This window comes from Budorcas taxicolor, chromosome 2, assembly GCF_023091745.1.
Source record: "Budorcas taxicolor isolate Tak-1 chromosome 2, Takin1.1, whole genome shotgun sequence".
NCBI lineage: Eukaryota > Metazoa > Chordata > Mammalia > Artiodactyla > Bovidae > Budorcas > Budorcas taxicolor.
This window is the reverse complement of record NC_068911.1, coordinates 88,409,681-88,434,284: the sequence shown is the minus strand read 5'-3', so window position 1 is coordinate 88,434,284 and position 24,604 is coordinate 88,409,681. Positions and strand designations below refer to the sequence as shown.

The window sequence follows — 24,604 nt, the reverse complement described above, 5'->3', positions numbered from 1 at the left end:
ATATCCTTGTGCTGCGTCTCTGGTTAATGTCACCTGCTCAGATTATCTATAACCTTTCTTTCTAGAAATATTTGGCTGAGTCAGGTGTTAGTTGCCACACGCACACTCCTTGTTTTTCCTAGCTGTGGAGTGCAGACGTCTCCCTAGTTGTGGCACACGGGCTCAGCAGTTGCAGCACGTGGGCTTAGTTGCCTCACAGCATGTGAGACCTTAGGTCCCAGGCTAGGGGTTGAATTCGCCTCCCCTGCATTGGAAGGTGGATGCAAAACCATTCGACCACCAGGGAAATCCAAACAGGACCTTTCCATCTTCTAGGTGACTCCTTTATTTATTGTTCTGCATAACCACTCACTCCTTCTCCAGTCCATAGCAAGGTCTGTGATGTACTGTTACCTGCCATGAGTCATAAGGAAATATTCACTGGGCTTCTGCTCTGCTGCAACCCCTGGGCTCAATGTAGAGAAATGAACATGCTGTCCTGGAAGGCATCCATGAGTATTATTTGCTGAGCACTGGAGACACTAAGATTTTTTTTAAGAGCTACTGACCATATTGACAATGACAGGGCCCTTTGTCTCTTGCTAGTTAAAATGGAATAGTCCCTGGATTGGAGAAGGCAATGGCACCCCACTCCAGTACTCTTGCCTGGAAAATCCCATGGATGGAGGAGCCTGGTAGGCTGCAATCCATGGGGTCGCTAAGAGTTGGACATGACTGAGCAACTTCACTTTCACATTTCACTTTCATGCACTGAAGAAGGAAATGGCAACCCACTCCAGTGTTCTTGCCTGGAGAATCCCAGGGATGGGGGAGCCTGGTGGGCTGCCGTCTATGGGGTCGCACAGAGTTGGACACGACTGAAGTGACTTAGCAGTCCCTGGATTCTAAGATAATCTGGAGTTTAAGATGCATCACTGGTAGAATAGCTTTAAGGGAAGAAAATTAAGTCCTACAATACATACCCATCCACTGTAAAATAAAATGCATCCTGATTTCACACGTTAAAGTGGAATAATTACAATAAGCAAGTACAAGGATTAAAAAAAGATGAAGAAAACTCATATTTTTTGAATGCCAGGCACTGTGAGGTGCTATGCAGCTCTCTGCTAAATCAATTTTTATTCTTCATTCCAAAAATATCTTATATGCCTCTGCTAGGCCCTGGGAATACACCAATGAGTAAAACAGAACTCCAAGTTCTAAAAGATTTTGTAGATCTAGTGAAGGTAAGAATATTTTCAGATACAAATAGCAGAGCCCTACTAACAGAAACCTAGACAAACAGGGGTAATGACAGATTCCGCCCCCCGCCCAACAGGAAGTCCAGAGGAAGATAGTTTAGAACTGGTGTATCTCTCAAAGGTGCAAACGAAGAATCAGGCATCTTTAACCCTTTCTGAGCCTTCATAACTTTATTCCTCATGGTCACAATATGGTTGCTTTATGTCTTGACATTGCATCTGCCTTCCAAGCCAGAAGAGGGAAGAGCCAAAAGCCTTTTCTTTTAAAATTGTTTTTCATCCTAGAAAGCCCTCCCAAGGAACTCTGACCTATATTTCATTGACTGAAGCCTGTGTCATTGGGTCACCCATGGCTACAAAGGAATCTGGGAAGGCAAACATTATTACCTTGTTTGCTGATTTCCATATGGAGGAATATTAATAAGATGGTTGGAAATTGGATGTTGAATGGGTCAAGCTGTAGTATCTGACCTAAAGACAGATCCGTCATCACACACAGATCATACCAATGCAAGGTGTCAACTATTACAGAGTTATAAAATGCTACCTGCAGGCCAAACACAGGCACGCATGCGTGCACGCGCACACACACACACAAGCAATATTAGCACCACACACACACACACACACAAGCAATATTAGCACCACACACACACACACACACACACACAAGCAATATTAGCACCACACACACACAAGCAATATTAGCACCACACACACACACACACACACACACACACACGCAATATTAGCACCTGAGGAATTTTGAGCTAATGTTGAAATCTAGCATGTATGTGAGAAAGTGGAAGACGTTAGAAGGGCTGCCAAGGGTGAGGTCATAAAGACCCTAACTAGTACATGACTCCTAAGTTGGTCCCTTACTGAGTATGTGACAGGACTCCAAGCTCAGGTTGGGTGATTTGACTCCTAAGTTGGTCCCTTACTGAGTATGTGACAGGACTCCAAGCTCAGGTTGGATGATTTCTTCTCAGCATTGGTCCTTGGAGAAACTAACCTGTATGTGTGGATGCTGGGCCCCAGATTTCAACTCAGAACTACTTCTCCTACTTCAAATCAATCTCAATTAGCTGTCACCTGCTGTCTTCCTCAGAGCAATTCCTTGAATTTCACTCTTTTCTATTCAGAAAACACAGAGTACTGTCAGGATCTCAGAGCCAGTCTATCTGCATCAAGATCTGGTCTCATAATCCCCCGTGTGACTGAGCCAACTGTACCAGAAGCTACACGTTAAAGATCCAGCCACTTGCATGCTGTTCCTTACAGGAGCACTCTCACATCTGAAGGCATTTTACCCCATGTGAGCCCTCTGGGACCTGTCTCAGTGACTTGTGGGAAAGAAAGCTGTTATAAGATACTAGCTGACAGCCTGAATATGCAAATCATTCCTAGGTAACCGTCACACCAGTGTAGTGGGAAAAGGCACAGGCATGGGCCTCAGACAGACCAGGTCATAATCGCAACTTTGGCCCCGTAACTGTGTGACCTTGTGAAGATTATCTTTGCCTACCTAACAAGTGTTATGCGAATTCAAAGACAAGGTATACGAGAAGTTTTTCAAGTCCAAGTGCAACATCTGATGTTATACAACCAGTTAGTGCACGGCAAAGCCACAAGCACAACGCAACCTTGGAAATTCAGTTCTTGGCATCCCCAGCATATAGTACCTATGTTATTATATGAATTAGTTAATGAATGTTAATAAACCTGTAATTTCTTCATCTGTTTCAAAATAGAAATGACAGGAGCAACTCTTTAATCCCCATCTCTACAGACTTCCAGGACCTTCTTGTTCTCTCCTGAGAAGGTTAAAAAAAAGTCCCAGTTTTAATGATCAAGTCAGATGTAACTATGCTAATTCTAGCCTTTATTGACTAAAAACTATGGTATACTTAAGAGAATCTTAACAAGAGCTTATTTGACCATTGGGCAGCAACAGAGCGATTTGAGTCTGAGTGTGTTTACCAGGCAAATAGTAATATCAGGTTGTAAACACACATGCACAGGTCTGCCTCTGTCAGGTACTGTAGAATGGCTCACTCTACTCTACTTTCATTCCCAATCATCTCCTCCCCTGCCTTCTCTACATAGAGGCTGAAAGCAAAATACTCACTTTCCCAGACTCACTTGCTGTTAAGGGTAGCCTCTTGACACAGTACTGACCAGACATGTAGGTGAAAATCTCTGGGGAAGGGTTTCCTAGGAAAGAAATGCTAAAACCTACTTTTGTCTTGGGTTCTAGGTCCCATTTTTAAAATTTAGACAATGTACTTTTCACAACGCTTGTCTGCAGTTACTTGGAAGAAAAAAAACTTACATGATAGCTAACGGTAAATCTCTACATTGACACCCAACATATCTGTTCATGGGCTAATCTGTTGACCACCAGGAACAATATCCTGACAAGCTAGCACTGACTCCCCTTTTAGGTATGTGACAGAAGTGACCAGATGAGGACAAGGCTATGACCTCTTAGAACTGCAGACTATACAGCTATGCAGTTGATGCACTGCAGCTAGAGGACTTAGGTTCTAGAACTGACTACCATTAGCTTATGCTATAGCAGTGTCAAAAAGTAGCTGGTGAAAGAGCTGTCTCTTCAACAAACGGTATTGGGACAACTGGATGCCCATATGCAAAAGAAAGAAGTTGGGAGTCCTATCTCACACTATGCACAAAGATTAAATCAAAATGGATCAATGACCTACTTTCAAGAGCTAAAATCACAAAACACTTAGAACAGGAGAAAATCTTCATGACCTTGGATTTAGTAATGAACTCTTAGATATGACATCAAAAGCACAAGCAACAAAAGAAATTGTAAATAAAATGGACTCCCATCAAAATTAAAACCTTTTGTGCATCAAAGATCATCATCAAGAAAATAAAAAGACAACCTACAGGATGGAAGAAACTAGATCCATGTGTCTAGTATCCATCATCTATCAAGCACTCTTACAACTCAATGACAAACAATCCAATTTAAAAAATGAGCAGAAGGCACAGATATTTTTCCAAAAAGGATACACAGTGGCCAAGCACATGAAAAGATGCTCAATACCCATTAGGGAAACACAAATAGAAACCACAATGAGGCACCACTTCACATCCATCAGAATGACTATAACTTTTAAAAATAGGAAATAAGCATTGGTGAGAATGTAGAGAAATCAGTCAGAACCCTCAAGCATTGTTGGTGGCAGCATGAAAGTCTGACAGTTCCTCATAATATTAAATACAAAATTACCATATGACCCAGTAGTTTCACCCTAATATATAGATACAAAAGAACTGGAAATTGGTATTCAAATAACATGTACACACACATTCATAGCAACACTATTCACAATAGCAAAAAGGTGGAAACAGTCCCAAGTACCCATCAACAGATGAATGGATAAATAAACCTGTGGTATATGAACATCATTTACTATGTTACATGTGGAGATGTACCTCAACAACTTTATGCTAAACGGAAAAAAAAGACAACAAAAAGACTAATTTGGGGACGTGGTAAATGGTACTAAAATGCCACTGTTCATTTCAAAATGGCTAATTTTATTTTACATGATTTCACTTCAATTTTTTTAAAGACAGGCTCCCTAGACTACATATAATTAGTAGAGGTCATTGACCTGCTGTAAAAGTATTGGAAATTTTCCTTTATTTTATGGTATATAATAAGAACATAATTCTTCAGTAGCCTTTCTGGAGGATACCCAGTTTTCTGGTTTCTTCTTCTGTCCCTCTGCTTGCCTTGAACATTTCTCCTTTTGTTCAATACCCACTAGAAGAGCGAATAGTAATTGCATAAGCTCTGGCAGAAAGAACTCAATTATTGAAATGCAGATTTTTTTAATCACTAAAAATGTGATTATCAGGGGTCTTAGCTTCATTTACACATACAATCTCATTACAGTTTGAAAAAGATAATAAAAGTCTAGCAGCTGGACTTATTCGTCTCAGAACTCTTGTGACAGTTTTAACCAGTCTTGTGGAAGTCTGGAATGCCCGGTATTCCGATTTCACCGTAGACTTTTATCCAAGTTCCTTAGTTTCCTAGCGCTGCCATAACAAAGTACCTCAGAGTGGCTTAAAGCATTGATTTCTTGTGAGTTTTAGAGGCTAGAAATTTGAAATCAAGGGCCATGTTCCTTCTGGAGTCTCTTAGGGAAGAATCTGTCCTTGCTTCCTCCTGTTCTGGTGGCCCCAGGCAGTCCTTGACTTGTGGTAGATTAATTCTCATCTCTGCCTCCATCTTCACAACTTGCTGGCTGTGTCTCTGTGTCTTCTCTTCTCATAAGGGCATGTCATGTGATTTAGAGCCCACCCTAAATCCAGAATGATCTCACCTTGAGATCCTTAACTAATTATATCTGCTGATTTTTTCCAGATGAGTTCACATTCTGACATTCTAGGGGAGCATGAATTTTGGGAGGACATTTATTCCAAGGGGAACTTCCTGACCCAGAAACTGAACCCAGGTCTCCCGCATTGCAGGCAGATACTTTACCAACTGAGCTACGTGGGAACTTCCATGGTGGCTCAGACAGTAAAGCGTTTGCCTACAATGTGGGAGACCTGGGTTCGATCCCTGGGTTGGGAAGATCCCCTGGAGAAAGAAATGGCAAACCACTCCAGTATTCTTGCCTGGAAAATCCCATGGACGGAGGAGCCTGGTAGGCTACAATCCCTGGGGTCACAAAGAGTCAGACACGACTGAGCGACTTGACTTTACTTTCAGTCATCCCACTACTCTATGTAAGCAACCTAATTTCTCTTTTTGACACAGTAAGGTTTTTTCAAGATGCAAATTTAAATTTGGCTTGGTAAGATTAGAAACAATCTTCTGTGGAGAATTTTATTTAAAAAATAAATATTTAATCTTCAAAAAAAACTAAATCAAATCCCTAGAACTGAGTCCTCTACTTACTAAAACTGATGTACATAAATAAGAAAAATGCCTTTTGACAGAAACAAAGCATGACAGATTGGTGCTATAGTATTTATAATTTATTACTTATGAAAATAACTTCAGCTTTCTCATCAAAATGACAATAAATGCTCTCCCAGAAGTCAGGGGCCTTGGCACAATTTTTACTAAGAAGAACCTTCTTTTAAAATTCCTAAACCATAATTTTTAACAGCTAAAATCAATTTTTAAAAAATTTGGATGGTGAAACTTTATAACTGTCTTCAAAATATACAGTGATATCTGTTATGTAGTCAGGTATCAATTGTTAATTGATAAGTATTATAATTATTTAATGTTCAGGTAATTTTATAAACAAGTTACTTAATTACAAGACAATGTTGGTACATCATATATTTTTCAAAGTGTAAGACTATTCCTCACTTCATATAGTGTAAGATCTAGGGTAGATTTTTCCTACGTTAGTGAAAATTGTATTATAAATTGTCAGGAATTCTTTCTAATGTATCTCCATATGAAAAAGTAGAAGTTATTTTTATTTTTTATATAAAATAGTGAGTATGAACCTAATGCAGAAATCTGATGTTAGACAATTCCTTTGGCAGAAAACATTTAATTATAAACAGGTCTTAAACACATCCATAAGATCATGAAAAGAAAGAAAAATAACCCTGTTTTTCTTATTAACACCAAAAATATCATCTCAGTACACAGATTTAATAACATTTTTATACTATCAACAACCTGTAACACAAAATTCACTACAGTATGGAAAAAATAAAATTATTTTTAATTTAAAAGGGAGAAGAAACTTCCAGATATATAAAATTTCACAGATAAATGCCAATATACACTATATACACGTTTCATGTTATATCATTCCAAAACTACATTAGTTGAACTTAAAAATGGGAGAACCCAAATTAGTGGGTGTGCAGTATTTATTGTAATTCAAAGACTTACACAGAATCAAGCTTTTACAACTCAGATCACAATTATACATAAATTATTTACACAAACATTAAAATAACTGTTTATTAAATATTGTTTGGGGGAAAATGTAAGATTTTTCATATATTATGCAAATGTTAATTATTATCAAGAGGTTTCGTAAATGTTTTTCTGTTTTGTTTTCTTTATAGAAGATTGATTTCCAAAAAAGTAAGGTGCTATTTTAGAATTTTTTACAAGTATATAACTAAATTCACATATAAGGAAAATACTGGATAAAAACAGAAAACAGATATGAACGGTTAAAAGTTTCTTTCCAGTTACTTATATCTGAAATAAGACAATGACAGAAATTGGGTTTTTCAAATTCTGCTTGTTTTTCCCTTTAAATGTAGACCAAGTAGTATACAGAAGACTGCTTTTTTCCAGAATATAGTTTCTTTGAAAAAGGAACATATTTATAATGGAATTTCTATAAATACAGAAATGACAAATATTTCCAGAGCACTATCTTCAAATGGATTCTTAGTATAAAGATTAAGGGCTTTCTTTAAAAAACAATATAGAAATCTTGCTTCCATGCAAGTTTATTTATTTTTGCAGCTTGCAGGATCTTGGTTTGAATATGGACTCCAGCGGTTATTACCAGCGCCAAGTCATAACCAATGGAGAGCGAGGGAATTCCTGCGAGTTAAATTTTTAAAAACTTCACTTTTATCCACTGTTTCTCCCAGTCGAAATACCATCAGTCTGTGAGCATATGTATTCACATTTTGTGCTATCTAAAAAGTTGGCAGATGATGCAGTAGTGGTGCAAATTCTTAGGAAAGAAAACAATCCCTATTGGTTTACTACCTAATTCCCAAGTAAATGGAACATATTAGCATTTCAAACTCACCTAGAACATAGGCTTCAGGAAAACGGTCTTGATGGCTTCCCTATGAATTCCACAAGCTCAAGATTACTTCTGAAAGCAATGGCCAAAATTGTCAACAATCTTTCAAATCACCTTTCAAAAAAACAACACATCAGTAAAAACACACATCATTCATGCCTGGTATACACTGCATCAAGTTATTAGGAATGTCTCATAGCTCAAATTCACATAGTCTGGAAAAAGGAAATGCAGTGCCTCTGCACACCATGCTGCAGAAAAACAAAACCAACTGACCAATCAAAAAAAAACCCACCCAAACGGACCTTATATCTTCATTAGATGCTGGCCAAAACCACTTGAAAAAGTTAAGTGGCAATTCTAAATGCTAAGGACCCTTGTAGGAAAAAATGTGGGTTTTTTCCCAGCGAATGGAAATGTTTCATGGGGCATTCCTCAACCCACTGTTGGCATGATTGGAGAACTGGCTAAACACTTTAACACACATCTGCATTTACTTGGTCTTCACTAATAACAGAAAACATTTCTGTTCCTCCCAAAGTGCTCTTCCTTCTGTAGACAATTCTATGCTAATTATTACTCAACACATCACTGAGAGCAAAACTGACAGTAATGCAAACACAACCGCAATTTAAGGAAACAAAGGAAATATGCAGGGAAGCTAAATGCTTGCACAAAAACACGTTTGCCTTTTTAAACAATGGTATGTGGGAAACGGGAAAAAAAAAAGCAGACAAAAAGTACTTAAAGGTTTCAGTGCTTTCCCAATTACCATCACAATTTAGGGGTAAATGGTGCTTTCCTTTTACACTCCTGCGCTCCTATCTCTTGTTGTTTAGTGTCATAAGGCTACTTATTTGTTTGTCCAGATTTGTGTAGAGAGATTCGAAAGTAAGAAAAAACTAACTGGAAGCAACTTGAAGCTGCCTCTGATCAAAAGTCTGACTTCAAACAAGCTGGAACTTGAAAAGAACTTTTTATAGCATAATAAAATAAGACAGGTTTTTGTGCTTTATTTATTCATGGGTCTTTTCAGTTGAGAAAAATTTTTTTTCCTTCTGTTAGTATTTTCAGATTATAATCACAAGGGTTGAGCAGTACACTTATGAAGGCTTTCAAGAAAATGCTTGGTTTGATTTTAAAGGAGAGGCTGCTGTTGATGGTAATTTGTTTGCTGCTGTGCAACTGAATGAGCTGGAACTGCCACCGGAAAGCCTGCCAACTGCGGCAAGTTGGAAGTAGTGTTCTGGTAAGATGACATATCCACAGACATCCCCATCTGTTGTGTGTAAACAGCTGCACCAGGAGCTGATTGAAGGTTAGAGTTCTGGTTCATGTAAATAGGATTGGAAACAGTGTCTTGTCCAGTGCTGCAAACAAAATTTTAAAAAGAAAACCATATTTACTTTGCATTGTCTGCGTTACAGTCGGAGATCAATCACTGTGACAAAATAAAAATGTCTTTTCCGTATTTCTAAGTTTATATAGCTCTACTACTCTGATTAGGATTTAACCACTCCAGCTATCCAACACTGTTAATGTAATTATCATATTTGGGAAGAAGGAAGTACTCCAAGTGAAACAAAATATAGGATTATAAGGTCTATCTAATTTAGTTTTCCCCCAAATCTCTCACGGAAAACATTTGGAAATCTTCCGAGGAGACGCAGATTGCTTCGGCCCCTGGTGTCCTTGAGCAGCTGTGGTGAGAACAGAACCCCAGCTCAAGCACGCCCTTGGCCTGTTCTCCCCTGTCCCCTTTCTCTCAGTCAGCGCAGCGGAGACCGTGTTTCCTTACCCACCCTTTTACACTTTCCTCTGTAGCGCCCTTTCCAAGCTGCCCCTGGTAGCTTAACCTGAATCCCTACATAAAAATAATACAAGCAGGGAGAATGTGGAATCCACACAGGACCTGAGTCTACCCTCAACAGACTATATTAACACTATGCAAAAACAAAACAAAAAAAAATTCCAAATCCCTACTAGGTTGAAAATCACACCAAACTGCAGGACATCTATTTGTTCCTATAATTACTATCGTGTAGCTTTTATTTTTTATTTATTTACCTATTTGGCTCCATCAAGCCTTAGTTGTGGCACACGGGCTAAGCTGCCCCGTGGCATGTGGGATCTTAGTTCCCGAACCAGGGATCGAACTCATGCCACCTGCACTGGAAGGCGGATTCTCAACCACTGGACCACAGTGAAGTCCCAACATAGTGTAACTTTTAAAAGGGGCTTCCCCAGTGGCTATAATTTTTAATTGCACCAAATATACTGCTTCAATACAGGAAGATTAATGTCTATACTCCTCTATAGTTTTTCTCTCTGTAATTCCTAATGCACTCAGGATAACAAAATTTTTACATTTTAACTGAGTTAAATACCAGTATGAACAGATTTAATTAATTACCAGATAATATCTAAAATTTATACTCATGGAATTTAAGAGTGGGAAGAGACTTTCGAGATCATTACATATGACTGTACTAAATAGACATTTTGGGCTGTTAAGCAAAGTTAACAGAAGGCAAGATTCAAACATGGTTTTCAGAATAGAAGTGAAGAGTATAAAAAAAATCAGACGACAAATTCCACAGCTGAAACATACTTCTTTTAAGAGTCAAGACAGCAAAGGGTTTTGCTTTTTAAGAATACACATCCTAAAATATGTCTGAGACTACTTTGCTGTTGTTCAGTCACTCGGTTATGTCGACTCTTTTGCGACCCCGTGGACTGTAGCCCGCCAGGCTCCTCTGGCCATGGGATTTCCTAGGCAGAACACTGGAGTGGGTTGCGACTTCTGTCTTCACTGAGACTACTAATTACAGCATCGTGTTAAGTATATCATTGGCTTGGCTTCTATAAGGGAAGTGACAGTGCAAGTGAAGTCGCTCAGTCATGTCCGACTCTTCGCGGCCCCATGGACTGTAGATTACCAGCCTCCTCCATCCGTGGGATTTTCCAGGCAAGAGTACTGCAGTGGCTTGCCATTTCCTTTCCCAAGTTAGCTGTACTTTTTCCCAGAGACCCAGACTATAATCCATGTCTGGGCACCATCTCCGTATGGGTAGCAAAGCTAAGATAGCACCATTCCTATCTCATGGGATCTTGAATGAGCACTTCTAAAACTTCATCTCAACAGCAAAAGAGGGCACTATTATTATAAAGAAAAGGGTCTAATAACGCTCATTCTGAACATCTGTGAAAATTTAATGTATATAATTACAAAATTAACATAGTTCCCAAAAACTTACCTTAAGTACGGAGTTTGAGCAGGCTGTGTTGTCACTGAGGAATTCACAGTTGGAGGCAGAGACCTCAGTGGACCAATCTGATCTGGTCCTAGGCTGTAGCTTTGGGCAACAGTGACTTGGTGAATACTTTGACCCATATAGTTTCCACCATGTGGTTGAACTGGGTATGTCTGTTAACCAAGGAGAAAAGGTTGACTCACTGCTTTCCCAAACTACTGCCTAGCAATACATTAAAACTTTAAAAGACTTTAATGAAATAAAATGTTATAGTTCTTTGGAGAGCAATCTGATTTCACCAATCTGTCCACCCTGGTATAAAATGTGGAGCACTTCCACATCACAGTGCCAAATCCATGGAAGTTTATGATTTACTTGCTCATTCTTTTATTTTGCAGTGGGATAAAAGGAAGGGAGGTGGTGTATTTTTAAGCAGCAGGTTGGAATTCATCTAGGCTGTCTATTACTAGGTAACATGTCTTGCTGTCGAGCCACAGAAGACTATATACTCCCTTCAAGTCAGCACAGTATCACTTCAAGTCACCATGACAGATGACCTTCTTCACCCCTATCTCAGGGTGCCTTATTCAACTTCTTAAGAATAAAACTTTAAGTTGAAGGATAAGTGGTATCAAGGCAGGCCCTCTCTGGCAATGCCTCCTTCATCCTTCCTGCAGGACAGATAGGACAAAAGGAGAGAAGAATTCTGGGTAAGGGAGATGTGCCCTTAAGAACTAGCAACATGGTCTAAGTCTCTTTGGATATTTATATGTATGTGTGCCCTACTTAATTTCCAGGGTAACATCTCTTTCAGGACAGGATCTACAACCTGCTAACAAAATACAACTTTCAAAATAATTGCATGTTTAACAAGTATCATACAGTAACTATCATCACACCAGTTTTAAACTAAGCTATTTTTAAAGCAAAGACCAAAAACATGACAATTTAGAATTCTAGAAATGCCAGATCAGTTACTACATTGACAACTATAATCATGGGAATTCCCTGGCAGTCCAATGGTTAGGCGGCTTCCCTGAGAGCCAGTTAGTAAAGAATCCGCCTGCAATGCAGGAGACCCCAGTCCAATTCCTGGGTCAGGAAGATCTGCTGGAGAAGGGATAGGCTACCCACTCCAGTATTCTTGGGCTTCCCTGGTGGCTCAGCTGGTGAAGTATCCACCTGCAATGTGGGAGACCTGGGTTTGATCCCTGGGTTGGGAAGATCCCCTGGAGAAGGGAAAAGTTACCCACTCCAGTATTCTGGCCTGGAGAATTCCATGGACTGTATAGTCCATGGGGTTGTAAAGAGTTGGACACAACTGAGCGACTTTCACTTTCTTTCCAGTGGTTAGGACTCCATATTTTCATTGCTGAAGGCATGGGTCTGACACTTGGTTGGGGAACTAAGCTGTGCAGTGCAGCCAAAATTTTAAAAGGAAAAAAAAATCAACTACCTCCTTAGCAGACACACACAGCCCATTGACAGCAGGCTAAGATGGTGGGAGTGGACCTCTTCTGCACATTAGGATTCCTGAATGGCCTTCACAGATGCAGCTAATGGTGTGTTACTCTAACGTTTTCTAGTATGAACTTTTCTTTTTCAAATTAGAATAGGAACTTTAAATATTTCAAATGTTATTATGCGTGAATAGTATAGATAACATTCTATGAAGAATCAAACTAGACAGAATGCTAACTTTTTAAAGGAATAAGCTGTGCTTAGCAAAACATGGATTGTAAACAGTATGCAACTAACCATAAAAATCTGACACAGGAAGGACAAGTAACCCTTTTCAGACACACAAAGGAGTAAATACAACATCTAGTCCTGTAACACAATGGCACAGACTTTTTATTTTGTTTCATGTTCACAGCAGCAGCAGATAAACAGAAGCAATACTGAATAAACTCCAGCTGTCTTTTACATCCAGAAGTCCTTTCTACCCTCACATGTAATGACTCTCATCGTTTTCAGAAGTTCGGGGAACAGCATATTTGATAAATGCATCTTGTCTGATGTGACAGTTACCATAGTAACTATTCTTTTTTTACTTAACAATTATGTTGTGTCAAGTCACCTAGATTATGCATCCACATTCTGTTTCTCCTTGGTGTCTCCTTCACACACTCCTTTACATACCAGTTTTCATACATTAACATGAAATTTGTTCATCCAACCTCATTCTGAAATCAACTGCTAACTGGCTGAAATTTGAAAAAGGCTTCAGAATACTAGATACAGAGAAATATAATATTCACTTCAGCTGGGAAGCGCAGAAAAGGTGTAAAAAGCCCCGGAAAAGATGTTCATGAAAGGCTCATGGAGCCTGCACGTACAGACCTGCATCATATCCTCATCCTGTGTGGGTTTTTAACAGTGTAAGCACATCTGAGAAAATATAAAGCATGATCTGGGAACAAAATACGTTCTTTAGGCCTTTTTAATAATCATAGAAGTTAAAGAAATCTTAACAGAAATTTAAAATAAATGTTAGATTTTGCTTGCTGAGCAACAGGAACAGCATCAGTACCTCATCTGGAAGATTCCTGACATGCCAGGCTCTGTCCTAAATCAAAGGATTTATATTTACAAAACCTTCTGAAGAACAGAACTCCCCTCATATATTTAATGGTCTCTTCATTATGTTATAAATGAACTAAAATATATTTGTGAAATATGAGTGTCTAATTGTCCTGGTGAACACTTAACTGTTTATCCAACATTTTTCTGACGAAGATGGATTTTATAATGTTATTCATGGACCACAGAAATTTTAATACTATGCTTTATTTTAATTTAAAACTTTTTTTAAATTTTGAAAAATGTTCTCAAAAGGTATGCTCACCTGAATTGGAACTCCAGCTGATGAAGTTGGGTAATGTGCTGGATGGTGAATCTTTGAATAGACTGAATATACTGGCGCTTCATTCATCAACTTATTATAAAGTTCCAGAGCTTCTAAGACTTTTACATTCAATTCAGACAGTTCTGAATGCTTCCTGATATAGAAGAAAAGTTCTTTAATACTTTTCAAAGTTTTTAAGCATTTAAGCATATGTTTAGCAACATACCAGACTAATGAAAAGGGCTTCCCTGTGGCTGAGATGATAAAGCGTCTGCCTGCAATGCGGGAGACCCGGGTTCAATCCCTGGGTCAGGAAGATCCCCTGGAGAAGGAAATGGCAACCCACTCCAGTACTTTTGCCTGAAAAACTCCATGGACTGTCACCTGAGGAGCCTGGTAAGTGACAGTCCGTGGAGTTGCAGAGTTGGACATGACTGAGCGACTTCACTTTTCACTTGGCAACATAAATTAATTTTTAAAATTTACATTTTCTATTCATATTTTAAAAGATTCTACTATGAAAGAATATTCAAACAGGGAAAACAGGAGGAGGAATTATTTACTTCATGTAATGATTAGGCTGATATAACTTCATAATACTAGGGTAATTCCTTTCCACAACTCATAAAATGCAACCAATTCATAATTTTGGTGCTAGGAGAATTTTTTTTTCTTATGTTACAGGTTTCTGTTAAAAATTCAATTACAAACAAGAGTAATTTTTGAATTGAGGAAGAGTCCAAGTCTTAATTAAAAATCTTAGTAGAAAAAGAAAGTACTCAGGCAAGGCCCAGAGCCAGGTGTGAGATACAATATGACTGAGTTATAAGCACATTCACAAACAAAATTACACATTTTTATTTGCTTACACTCATGAAAGGCTCAACTAAAAAAAATTAATAATTATCCTTGAAAATGCAAATAAAAAAATGTATACATAAACTAGTCTCTACAGCTTGTTCATTGGTTTCTTTTGAAAGTGACTGAATATAGGTCCAAATAAGAATATTTTCAAGTTTGCATCTTCAAATTTGCCCAGGGAATTCCAAAGCCAGTGCTTTCAACTTGGTACAGTTTTGCGTTCATTCTGGGGTAATAAAGAACTCCTTTTATAACTGACAAGTTCATAAAGTTAAATGGTCACAATCTGGCCTAAAGCACCCACAAATCTGTTTATTAAAGTAGCTTTTAAAATACAGAGAGACTCAAGAGACAAGAAGCAAAGCAAGCAGCCAGACACAGGGCTACCCAATACATGACCTGGACTGAATCCTACCAGGACTTGTCACCTTTCCTCTATCAGAGACTGTTATGTCGGAAACAAAAAGTAGTGTTTGCTCTCTTTCAAGTGTGACTGTATCAAGAAGGCTGAACTCTACTTTCAGAAATATTGGCTGTAAATTGCACAGGAAGTTTCAGAAATGAGCGTCCATGCTAACAAATGTGTCACTAAGAATCATAGGCTCTAAGAACCAGAGTCCATATAAGCCAGTATTACACTAATGAAACACCAGAAGAACACTGAAGGGCAGGGTGAGTGCACACTTGAGATCACCTTTAAGGAGTTGAGACACAATCCCAAAGCAGTTACAAACTTTTACTAAACTGTGCCTGACACTATCCTGGGATAGAGAAATTAGGCAAAAGTATCATTCTCTCCTTCAGAAAGACTGCAGTCTGTTAGGAAGGCAAGGCCTGAAAAATAGTAAATGATATAAGATAGCACATAACCAAATGCAAAATTCAGTGAAATAGGTAGGGGACCGAAGAGTTTAGAGGAGGGGATTAATGTGATTGTCAAGGCTTTATGGAGAAGCCGGGACTTAAGCTGGTATTCCAGGAAGGATGGAAAGGTCAAGCAAAAAAGGAAGACCAAGTCAGGTCAGTGGGACAGTGTAAATCAAGGCAATTGAAAGAAACAAGAAGGGTACACAAGGGAAGAGTGAAAAGGTGGTAGAAAAGGCACTTTGACAGAGGTGGTAAAAAATGGTTTTGGGAAGGCAGTAGAAAAGAATGTTAGAACAGCCTGAAACATAGTTAAGCTCAGGCTATGGATCTTTATTCAATAACTCTATCTACACCTTGTTTTGAAGTCAATTTACATGTTTACCCAATATAATTTGCTAGTAGGATAAATGCTACAAAATTTCATTCTGTACAATGACAGAAATGAAAGCTAAAATTTAATATTCTGACAGTAAAGTTATTTTTCTTCTTAGGAAAAACAAACTAATGGTGATCCATTCAAGGGAAGAAACAGTATTTTATTCATCTCTGAATGCTCAACAAGGGTAAATAGTCAATAAAAATTTGTTGAAGAATAACAAGCATTTTCCAAAACAGGAGCTGCATCTGCAGTCAGTGGGCATAAAACAGAAAATGCCAGCTGGCCTATTCAGAGACTGAAATTAAAGACAGAACTGGTTAACAGGTGAGCTTTCGCTCAAAAAAGTAATATCATAAGAATATCTTCAGAGGAAAATAATTTAAAAAATAAAGTGATTATTTGTTTTCCTCTGAAAATATTCTTTATTGACAAAAATAAAATTATACTGTAATCTCTTTGGCTTTTTTCACTACGTCAACAGATGTTTATCAATGATAATGCTTTTTACTGTAGAATGTGTGGATGTATAATTTTTTTTAAACCAATCTCACATTGAAAGACATTTTAGTTACTTTCAAGTTTGTTAATAACACTGTGAAAAACACCCAAAGAGCTAAATCTGTATATATCCCTATGTATTTGGTATGGGCCTGAAATTGCTGAGTTAAAAGATTTTTAGTCTTTAGAAAGGTTTATAGTAACTGCAGCCCTTAACCACACCTAGAAGGCAATGATAACCCACTCCAGTACTCTTGCCTGGAAAATCCCATGGACAGAGGAGCTTGGTAGGCTGCAGTTGCTCAGAGTCGGACACGACTGAGCGACTTCCCTTTCACTTTTCACTTTCATGCATTGGAGAAGGAAATGGCAACCCATTCCAGTGTTCTTGCCTGGAGAATCCCAGGGATGGGGGAGCCTGGTGGGCTGTGTCTGTGGGATTGCATAGAGTTGGACACAACTGAAGTGACTTAGCAGCAGCAGCAGCAGCAACCACACCTAAGATAATACTATTTTCTTTTTAATCTTTTTAAAAAATAATTTGATTTATGTATTTCTTTGGCTGCGCTGGGTCTTCGCTACTGTGTGGGCAGGCTTTTCTCTAGTTGTGGTGAATGGGGGCTAGCTGCGGTGCACGGGCTTCTCATTACGGCGGCTTCTCTTGTTTCTGAGCACAGGCTCGAGGGGGTTCAGGCTTCAGCAGCTGCAGCTTGTGGGCTCTAGAGCACAGGCTTGGCAGTTGTGGTACACAGGCTCAGCTGTGCCGTGGCACATGGGATCTTCCCAGACCTGGAATCCAACTGTGTCTTGTGCATTAACAAGCAGATTCTTTAGCACTGAGTGACCAGGCAAGCCCTCTTTTTAATCTTTTCCATTTGATTATCTACTAACCATTAACATACCTGCACTGAAACCAAAATAACAGATTAACAGTAGATACTCCATGCTTTCTCCAAAATAAGACCAAAAAATATGATGAAATTGACACCATAATTTCATTTACTGAGACAGGGATTTATTTTTCATTTCTATAGAAAATACAACAACTTTATTAAAAAAAAAAAAAAGTCCTAGGGAACAAAGATTATAATCCTCAGTGACTAGAAAAAACCTTTTCTCTGGTAAAGGCAGATAAGAAGCAAAGTAGCTCCTGTTCTTCCTATGCTGTTTTATACCTAAGTTCAGTAAACAGATACTAGAAAGGGATGATGGTGGGACACTAAAGGCTTCTTCCTTGTCTGCCATTCACCATGGCTGCCCCGTCCAACTTAAGATACAAAGCTCTGAGGAATAAGAGAAGGGGCAAAACTAAGGTAAAAGCTCAAAAGCTTGACAGTCGGACCTTCAGTGCTGCTATCTCTAAGGAAGAGTAAGACTCGATGGGATAATGAAATGAAAAGGACAACAGAAATACAGAAATACAAGGAAGAAATATGAGAAGAGAAGGTGTGTAAATCGGATTTAGAGTAAAAGAAGAAATTTCACTGGAAAGTGTTACAAATACTACTTTTCATTATATAATAAAACAGTGCTTGCCTATGATTCCTGTTCTCATTTTGTGCTCTATTCAAATTTACTCTTCATTATTCATTATCCCTCAACTCCAGCCCAAGTACAAAAATGAAAATAGAGGAGTCCCTCATTCTACATATAAGACATTGCCATGAAAAAAGCTATTATCGAAATCAGAAGTACCATTCTATTAATCTGTAAGGGTTTTTAGAAACAGAAACAATTTCAAGAGACTGAACAGTTCCACAAAAACTTCCTAGCTTAAAGTTCTGCCAAAACAAGTCAACATAAGAAAACTATACTTGTCATTTCCTGCATGAAGAATCTCACCTATCAATCTCTTCAAGTTTTTCATCTATCATTGGACCCATCTGTTGGCAGATATCTGTAAACACAAAAATATTTAAAAATCTTGAAACTAAAAAACCAGTTTAAGTCAATTTCAACAATTTTTAACAACAGAGCACCAATATGTAACACCATCTAAAATATAAAGAGAATTAAGTTATGCTAGAGAAAGGACTGTAATAGACCAAACAATAATACTATTCAGCACCAATATTAATACCATGTGACCAAGGCAAAGTAAAAATCAGAACAGAAATCCCACCATGTTCTTTCAAAGTACTACTTTATAGACTGAAATTTGGAGTTATCTCAAAAACCTTAAAAATACTTAAAAAACTATTATCAGTTACAATAAAATGAACTTGTCACAATATATAAAATAATTATATACAAATACAAAAATTTTTCATTTATTTAAACCATTTCAATATAACAGTTTTATATCTCCAAATGTAAACATTGATACAGTAGCACAATATCCTATATTCATAACCAGATTTTCCTCTATGAAAAATTTAATAAAATTTATACAAGACTTCTGGGAGAAATATCAATAACCTCAGATATGCAGATGACACCACCCTCATGGCAGAAAGCAAAGAAGAACTAAAAAGCCTCTTGATGAAAATGAAAGAGAGTGAAAAAGTTGGCTTAAAACTCAACATTCAGAAAACTAAGATCATGGCATCCAGTCCAATCACATCATAGCAAATAGATGGTGAAACAATGGAAACAGTGAAAGACTATTTTTGGGGGCTCCAAAATCACTTCAGATGGTGACTGCATCCATGAAATTAAAAGATGGTTGCTCCTTGGAAGAAAAGCTATGACCAACCTAGACAGCATATTAAAAAGCAGAAACATTACTTTGCCAGCAAAGGTCCGTCTAGTCAAAGCTGTGGTTTTTCTAGTAGTCATGTATGGATGTGAGAGTTGGACTATAAAGAAAACTGAGCACCGAAGAACTGATGCTTTTAAACTGTGGTGTTGGAGAAGACTCTTGAGAGTCCCTTGGACTGCAAGGAGATCCAACCAGTCCATCCAAAAGGAAATCAGTCCTGAATATTCATTGGAAGGATTGATGCTGAAGCTGAAACTCCAATACTTTGGCCACCTGATGAAAAGAACTGACTCATTTGAAAGACTCTGATGCTGGGAAAGATTGAAGGTAGGAGAAGGGGACGACAAAGGATAAGATGGTTGGATGGCATCACTGACTCGATGGACATGAGTCTGAGTAAGCTCCAGGAGTTGGTGATTGACAGGGAAGCCTGGCGTGCTGCAGTTCATGGGGTGGCAAAGAATCAGACACAACTGAGCGACTGAACTCAACTGATACATTTATACCAGAGATTTTTCTCCCAATGGATTTTTTAAAAAGGCACAAAAACATCTATTTTAATTGCTTCAAATTTCTTAAGAGAGTAAAAAGACACATCAGCATGTATCAAATACCCCTACATTACAAAGTAAACATAGATCATGTATAATTTTGACCTTTAAAATTCTGATACAAGAGAATTAGAAGAGGAATAAGAATTTTCAACATTTTGACTCAGTTACTTTATGATGCTATTTCTAATTCTGTCCTTTTTTGAACTGCAAATTTCATGAGTGGGCTTACAGAAAAGTAAAGACTTCCCCAATGAACAGGATAGGCAGGTTGTAACATCTTCCAAGTCATATGTTTACTATTTTACTACACTAGTCTACTTCCCACCAAAGACTTCTAATCTCTGGAAGCAACCCAAGGCAGGAAAAATTGAAGACATTATAAATTGCTAAAACATTAAATGACATTAAGGTAATCCCTAATATTCACTGAGTACCTTCTAAGTCCAGGAGGTCTTGGGAGTCTGGTTTTGAATCTGTTGGATCTATACTCTGCAGGACCTGCAGGGCTCTATCCATCTTATCCTAAAAAAGTAACACGACACTTTATGAAGAGTTTTAATTTCAATGATTATAAAAATTTATTTTCAAGCATTCTCAAGAATAACACATTTTAAAAGTCTTGACAGTTTAACCATTAAACAAAAGAATGACTCTACCTCATCTATATAAACAGGCTCAGGCTCTGATTTCTTAATTTCCTCCTCCTCATCATCAATTATATTCAATTTGTCCACAGCTGCTATGGAAACAAAGTAAACTTTAAGTTCCTCAGTATTCACTTTGGTAGTTTAGTCATTAATTTATAAATAGCCTGTGATTATTCATAAGGAAAAAAAAAAGGAAACTCTAAATAATATTTCATAATCAATATAATCATAGTATTTCATAATCAATATATGTTATTACATATGGTCATTGATTCATGCCACAACTATCTATTTAGCCCTTACTATATGATAAGCATTGTTTGAGGCACTGAAAATACACTAGTGAATAAAACAAACAGGAATCCTTACCCTGATATAACTTACATTCTAGTGGAACAAGTAAGCAATATTAACGGGAACTGTCGTTACAGGCACCTTCCTAAAACTGAGTGTTATTGCTAGGGTGAAAATATATATACGAGAGTAGAGTATTATCTAATTAGCTAATTTCAGAGTTAAATCTATGAACTACACTCTTTCCTGCCATAAAAAATTATTTTCTACATGAAAAAAATAAAAAAAGAGACCTGATTTCAACCTGATAATAGTTAGAGCAACACAAAACAAAAACTTTTCTTAGAAAAGAGAAGGTTGAAAAATAACTTAAAAATATATACATAGAAAATTATTTAAATGCTCACTGGAGAACTGCCACAATGTACTATATTTTAATAAAGTAAATTTGAATTTAAAATTATAATAAAAAACTACATAACCAAAGAAGTTTTAAGTCCCAACAGTTATTTCAAATATTTAGTTAACTTTCAAGTATGCCCTAAGAAGCAGAGCTCAGCATAATACAAGGATTTACTGAAAATCCAGGGTATTTTTTACTTTTAAAAATAGAAGCTCAATTTCTCCAGCCTATAGTGAATTCTACGGCATTCCTTGAGCATGGTCTATCAAGCTATTAAACCTAGTGTCTCCAATGTTCAGATCAACTTAAGAGTCAGAATGGAGGGAAAAGAAGTATTGAGTGGCAGAGTACTCAGTATTCATGTCTCTGAATTTTAATTGAATGCATCACTCAATCTATACAAAGATGATGTTACACATGTTATAGGGCTTTCAATTTAAGTTCCCTAGAACTATAAAGATTAGAAGCAGTATGTTCAGCAGCTGTGTCAGTACAAGTACATTCTACTGGCAGAGTAGCCAACTTTAGAATCCTGGCTCTACCACCTACTAGCCAAATAACCTGCCTCAGTTTTCTTATCTATAAAATGGGATATCAAAAGTACCTATCTCACAGACTTAAGAAGATTAAATGAATAGTGCAAGCAAAGGACTTTCTTTGCACAACACCTGATAAGCGAGTGCTTAAACACCACTGAGCAATTTTATTTTTGACCCTCCCCATCATTAGTATTATTACCAGTTGTTCTGCACATTCAGCACCACCACCCTGCCCCCCAACTCCCTGCTTGCCTAACAAATGGACGCTTTCTTGGCATGGTTGGCAGCAACTGTGTGGAACTGTCTATGGCTGCAAAACTGAGGGAAGTTCAGAAGGTGTGAACTAGGAACCTACTGTCTTGATTATATTACTTTGTTATTGTTCTGAGTTCCCTGGGACCAAATCAATGTAAGGAAAAATCTACAATTTAGGAGTACTCCTAACCCCTGTAATCACACTCAGTACTTGTCAATGGATCCCCCAACCTGCCTGCTTTGATACTGCGCTTCAATGATGAATAAAACATTTTTTGTACTAGACAAATGCAAATGGCCTCTTAAACCATAATTACACTGATTTAAATATTTACATGGTCAAGCACAGCTTACTTTATGCCTTATATGTACCCATGCACATTAACTCTCAAAGGATTTAAAATATAATGATAAGGAAATAACTGTAATTTGGAATTGACCTGGGATAAGTTAACCCCTTAATTTGGGAAGAAGTAGGTTAAACTGTATTATCTATAAATAAATTATTCAAAACAAGAATTAAATGCCAATCTACTTTATATTTCAAACTGAATCATAAAATTCAAACAAAAAACTTCAATAGATTTAACCTTTCCATAGATTTAACTTACCTGCCTCTGATTCTATGTTTAAATTACATGTTACAAAATTAGATGGGAAGAGTCCTATTCCTCTGTGATTTTCTCCTTTCCACCAATTAGCATCACTGAAAATACAGTACAAAAATGCCATTTGTTACTCTATATTTCATTAGTGTCAAGAGTAATTAAGATAAAAATTAAATTTAGTCTACTTTGAAAATACTAGTTCAAATTCCACTATACTTAAAAGTAGTTCTTCTTAAATTTGTGTGTTAGTTGCTCAGTCATGTCCTACTCTTTGTGACTCCATGGACTACAGCCCTTCAGGCTCCTCTGTCCATGGAATTCTCCAGGCAAGAGTACTGGAGTGGGTAGCCATGACTTCTCCAGAGGATCTTCCCAACCCAGGGATCGAACCTGGGTCTCCCGCATTACAGGCAAATTCTTTACCATCTGAGCCACCAGGGAAGTAAACTTAATAAGAGATATAAAAAAGTACAAATAAAATAAAAATCTATATTCTCATACTTAAATTCAGAACCTATCAACAACTGGTCATATTTGATTCTGCGCTTTAAAAAAATACCAAAACATTACAGATAACACTGAAGTTTCCTTTATCAACACTTCCAAATCCCAAACTCGCATCCATCCTTCATACCACCACCAAGTTATGTCACCTTCCTTCAGATGTATTTTTTTATTCATTTACTGTATCTATAAACTCTATATTTACATATAGAGTTTACATATAGAGTTTACTCTACAGGTATAGATATATAGAGATATGTATAGCCAACTCTATAGATATTAAGCTGGTACAAAAGTAATTGCAGTTTTGCATTGTTGAACCTTGCCATTTGCCATTGGTGTATTCTTAAATAAATATGGTTATGTTATACACCATTTTAATGCACATTTCTTGCTTTATATTTTTTGCTAATGACTTATTACTTGTTGTTTGTATTTATTTTAAACTAGGGAAATGATGTTAGACAAAAAGCAAATTGGAGTGGTTTTCTTATTTGAGTTAAAAACGGGTCGTAAAGCAGCAGGGACAACTCACGACATCAACAACACATTTGGCCCAGGAACTGCTAATGAAAGGAGAGTACAGTGGTTCAAGTGGTTTAAGAAGTTCTGCAAAGGAGACAAGAGCTTTGAAGATGAGGAGCATAGTGGCCAGCCATCGGAAGGTAACACCACCATTAAAGCTGATCCTCTTACAACTATATGAGAAGTTGCCAAAGAACTCAATGTTGGCCATGCTATGGTCATTTGGCATTTGAAGCCAATTGGAAAGGTGAAAAACCTTGATAAGTGGGTGCCTCATGAGCTGACCACAAATCAAATACATCATTTTGAAGTATCATCTTCTCTTATTCTACGCCACAACAACAAACCATTTCTTGATCAGACTGTGACATGCAAAGAAAAGTAGATTTTATAAGACAACTGGTGACGACTAGCTCAGTGGTTGGACTGATAAGAAGGTCCAAAGCACTTCCCAAAGCCAAACTTGCACCAAGAAAGGTCACAGTCACTGTTTGGTAGTCTGCTGCCACTGTGATCCACTACAGCTTTCTGAATCCTGGTGAAACCATTGATCTGAGAAGTATGCTAAGCAAATCGATGAGATGCACCAAAAACTGCAATGCTTGCAGCCATCCTTGGTCAACAGAAAGGGCCCAAATCTTCTCCACGACAACGCCTGACCACATGTCACATAATCAATGCTTCAAAAGTTGAACAAATTAGGCTACAAAGTTTTGCCTCATCTGCCATATTCACCTGACCTCTCACCAACTGACTACTTCTTTGAGCATCTCAATAACTTTTTGCAGGGAAAATGATTCCACAAACCAGCAGGAGGCAGAAAATGCTT

General features: G+C 37.6%; 1 protein-coding gene across 1 annotated transcript in view; it reads right to left on the bottom strand.

The window, feature by feature from the left end:
- Positions 1-9,066: 9,066 nt before the first annotated feature.
- STAM2 (signal transducing adaptor molecule 2) overlaps positions 9,067-24,604 on the bottom strand; it is a 33,361-nt gene continuing 17,823 nt past the window's right edge. The window contains exons 8-14 of the mRNA XM_052653038.1: positions 22,750-22,844; positions 20,657-20,739; positions 20,435-20,522; positions 18,588-18,642; positions 14,141-14,294; positions 11,296-11,465; positions 9,067-9,408 (exon numbers count right to left, since the gene is read on the bottom strand). Coding sequence (XP_052508998.1) covers positions 9,177-9,408; positions 11,296-11,465; positions 14,141-14,294; positions 18,588-18,642; positions 20,435-20,522; positions 20,657-20,739; positions 22,750-22,844 — 877 coding nt within the window. The 3' untranslated portion in view covers positions 9,067-9,176. The remainder of the gene's footprint in view (positions 9,409-11,295; positions 11,466-14,140; positions 14,295-18,587; positions 18,643-20,434; positions 20,523-20,656; positions 20,740-22,749; positions 22,845-24,604) is intronic.